Source organism: Parasteatoda tepidariorum, chromosome 6 (assembly GCF_043381705.1).
Source record: "Parasteatoda tepidariorum isolate YZ-2023 chromosome 6, CAS_Ptep_4.0, whole genome shotgun sequence".
NCBI classification, from domain to species: Eukaryota; Metazoa; Arthropoda; class Arachnida; order Araneae; family Theridiidae; genus Parasteatoda; species Parasteatoda tepidariorum.
In genome coordinates this window covers 27,557,955-27,561,644 of record NC_092209.1, presented here as the reverse complement: position 1 = coordinate 27,561,644, position 3,690 = coordinate 27,557,955, and the positions used below count along the sequence as shown (strand labels likewise).

The 3,690-nt window shown below is 31.9% G+C and overlaps 1 protein-coding gene across 1 annotated transcript in view; it reads left to right on the top strand.

Moving 5' to 3' along the window:
• Positions 1-3,690, top strand: part of LOC107436856 (chymotrypsin B-like) — a gene marked incomplete at its 5' end in the record, with an annotated part of 18,350 nt that overhangs the window by 4,731 nt on the left and 9,929 nt on the right. The window contains 2 exon segments of the mRNA XM_071182137.1: positions 1,129-1,242; positions 3,125-3,365. Of these exon segments, the coding sequence (XP_071038238.1) occupies positions 1,129-1,242; positions 3,125-3,365 (355 nt within the window).

The window sequence follows — 3,690 nt, the reverse complement described above, 5'->3', positions numbered from 1 at the left end:
AAATAAGTGAATTGCAATGGAAAAACCTGCATAAACAAATAAATTCTAGTAAAACAAATAAATTCGTGAAAAAAAAATTGTTAAATAAATTCGTGAAAATTGTCAAATAAATTCGTAATACATAAATTCGTGAAAAAAAAACGCTTTCGACAAAAAACTAAAATACAGATCTATCGACAAAGACTTCTGCCTAGCTTATGCTCTCCCTGGTTATTTCAGTTTCCGTTTTTAAAAGCGCTGTATGTTGAGCCATCTTAGCTAGATTTGGCATGTGACATTTTTACCGGCAATCATTGGTCTATTTTCTAGCGTTGCCATTCGGGGAGTTGTAATGAGGCTTTTTTTCATCGCCGTGTAAGAGAAATATATATATAGATATTTATTGATATCATTTTGTTAAACAGTTTTTAAAAGGCATCAGACGTAAATATAGTTTATAGTTGTAACAAAATCTCATTATCATTATGATTCATTATGAGATCAATTTAACGTCTGATAGACTATCGACTGACACGGACAAAAAATAATAAAAAATATTTTTAAAAAATGTTATCGCCTTGTTACGATCACTGGTTACCCATTAGTAAAATGCTTTTTTTTTCTCTTCTGAATTGACTCCGATAGACGAAGCAACATTTCAAATCATGAGTTGCTAAAACTCTTTCAATTGATGTTTGTCCCCTTGTCGTTGGATTGATTTTCAAATCCTGCCTATACACGTGTTTCAAGACGTCACAAAATACTTTTTCTGCTTCAGTATTCATATTTATATTAAAATCACCATCAAGACAGTCATTATAAGTTAATAATACGAAGAATATAAATGTACTTGCTGGTGAAAATTGAAAGAAAAAAAAAGAATTCTAAAAAACTTATAAAACAGCAGCGGTCGTCATAGCAACGCATGCAATGACGAGGCATGCGCACTGCTTACTATAACTCTTAAACACAGTTGAAAAGTGTGATGACGTCCAAATAAGGTGAGCACGCCATCAAATCCAAAACAGCACCCATTTTGCCAATGGGTAATAAAAAAATCTGAAGAATATATAAAAACAATACTCATTTGTCTTACTTTCATATTTATTCGTTATATTTTTTTATTATATTATTTCGTTTATTTTTCAGCAAGTTTGTGTGAAGCTGGTCAGACGCAATGTCTGAACAGGAATTGTTTCACCAAAGATCAGAAATGCAATGGCGTCGATGACTGTGGCGATGGAACTGACGAAGAAGATTGCGGTGAGGATAAATTTGCTTATTTTTCTAGTGTTCGCCGACGTATTTTATCCATTCCAGCTCAAGTATTATACCAGCAAGTACCAGCGCACTATTAAGAAACATCGATATATCATACTAATTATGGAGGTAAAGCAGAAACAAAGAAAAAACTTATAAAAACTGTTTCATGCGCCATGTGACTTTCGGTATATTTTAAACAACTATAACACAAATATATAAGTTTAGTGGAAAAACAGAGAGGCATAGCTTTTTTCTGGTACAATAACATCAATCAGTTGTTCTTAAAATATTCTTTGTCTTCGTCTGCTTCATCTGATTTCTCGAGGTACTCTGCTAGAATTTATTCTGGGAAATTAAGTCATTCGTTTTCAACTATAGGATGCAAGATATTCTGACAGTATATTCAATTTTACATTCACACGCCATTCTTTTCACGTCGACGAAGCAATACAAAATATCTCTTTTCCTCGATAATTACAATAAAAGACACCAAACACAGTATGCATTCTCTGAACTCTTGTTAGTACGCAGAATTCTCACAAAAGTTTTATTCAAATGTAATATAAACTAGCATAACTGGTCTTTACTAATTTTTGTACTTTAATTTTGAGTATACACTTTTTATACAAGTAACTATAGTTGATTTTTAAATTTTGAGGTTTATATGTGTGTTACCATGAAAGTGCAGGAGTTCTAACGAATAAATTAGCAATATATAAACAGGCAATCTACAAGTATATATCCCACGCATTTCAAGCATTCTATAGTTACCTGCCTACAGATAATTAACGATTATAATCTCCAGCCTAGCTAATATTTGACGGCTAGGTAGGAATGTTTAATGATTTTACCCTTTGTCTTAATGCAAAAATTCAAACTAAAACAGTAAAAAATATAATAATATGCAAAATCCCAAGCCAAAAACCTTTTATGTTAGTTAATGTGTTTAATTTAGTCAAAAAGGACAAGAGGAACAAATTGACTTTAGTATCGAATAATTGGTTCAAACATGGTTACATTTCGTTAATACTTCCATGAAAATGGTATGGGGAATACAATTAACAGAAATATTGAAATGTTCTCTTCGTAATATTGAAATGCTCCCTCGGAAGCTTTGGTCTATTTAGAAAAGAAAGGATAAGCTAATCCCTATTTTCTGGATACCTTTTCACTCATCATGAGCTTTTAAGATAGACTTGAACATTGTTTCCACACGTCTCTATTCAAAAGCTTCCGACCAATTAAGAGCTTGAGCACAACACGTAGGCTCATCTTACCTCAATCAGTGTCCCTGTATCTATCGAGGTGTACCAGTTATACGGACGGGCAATAATCTGTGATTTATAAAAATAAAAGACAAAATTTACAACGAAGAAGTGAAACTGAAATTAGCTAACAGATTTAACAAAGAGCTATCGACCAGATATATCAAAAAAGTTACCATGCTCATAATCATCGTTTTAGTAATAATTTCATTCCTTTTCTATTGTTCAATGAAACTTGGAAAAAATGACTTCATTATTTACTGGATAACATGCACATAAATATTGAATTATGTTATAGTGACTCATGTTTTGTGCTCATTGCTGAACTATGTTTCCACACTTCTCTATTTTCAAAAATTCCAAACCAACTAGCAGCTTTAACACAATGTTTGTAAACATCGTATATTTTCCAGTTCTGAAAGAAAAGTTACCAGTTAAAAGTCTTTTACAACATTTTTTCGGTAATAAGTTCATTACTTTCTATGGTTTGACGAAACTTGAAGAAAAATTATCTTCTCTACAAATCTGTGTGCAAGTATTATTTTCTCGATTACTTGCACACAAATATGTTTCATGTTTTATACCCATTGGCATTGTTTTGGCAATAATCTTTTTAGGTTTTCCTTATGAGACGCAGCCTCAGAAGTGCGGATTTCAAGCAATCGAGCCAAACACTATTTTCAACAATCAATCGGTGGAGGGAGATGACAGGATGGTAGGAGGAGAGCCTGTTGTTCCTAATAGCTGGCCGTAGCAAGTATCTCTGCAAGACACATTCAGTGAACCGAATGGACACTTTTGCGGTGGTACACTCATAAATGCTCAATGGGTTCTCACTGCTGCCCACTGCGTAACTGGGTAAGCGATTTAATAAGAATCTGAGATGCCATTCGTTTTATTTAACTTTCTATGCTTAACAGTTAAGATGGAAATTCTTATATTTAAAATGGTTGCGTAATAATCCTAAATTGTAAAAATCAGTAAACTAAAGTACATTTATAAGAATAATCATATTGTACCTATAAATAAAAAGAAGCATAGTGATTTATCCATTTATTGCTTATTTTTTTGTCCCCTTTTTTTTGACTCGTTACTTTTTATGTTGAATATATATACATACATACATACATATATATATATACATATATATATAAAAACATATATATATACATATACATACATA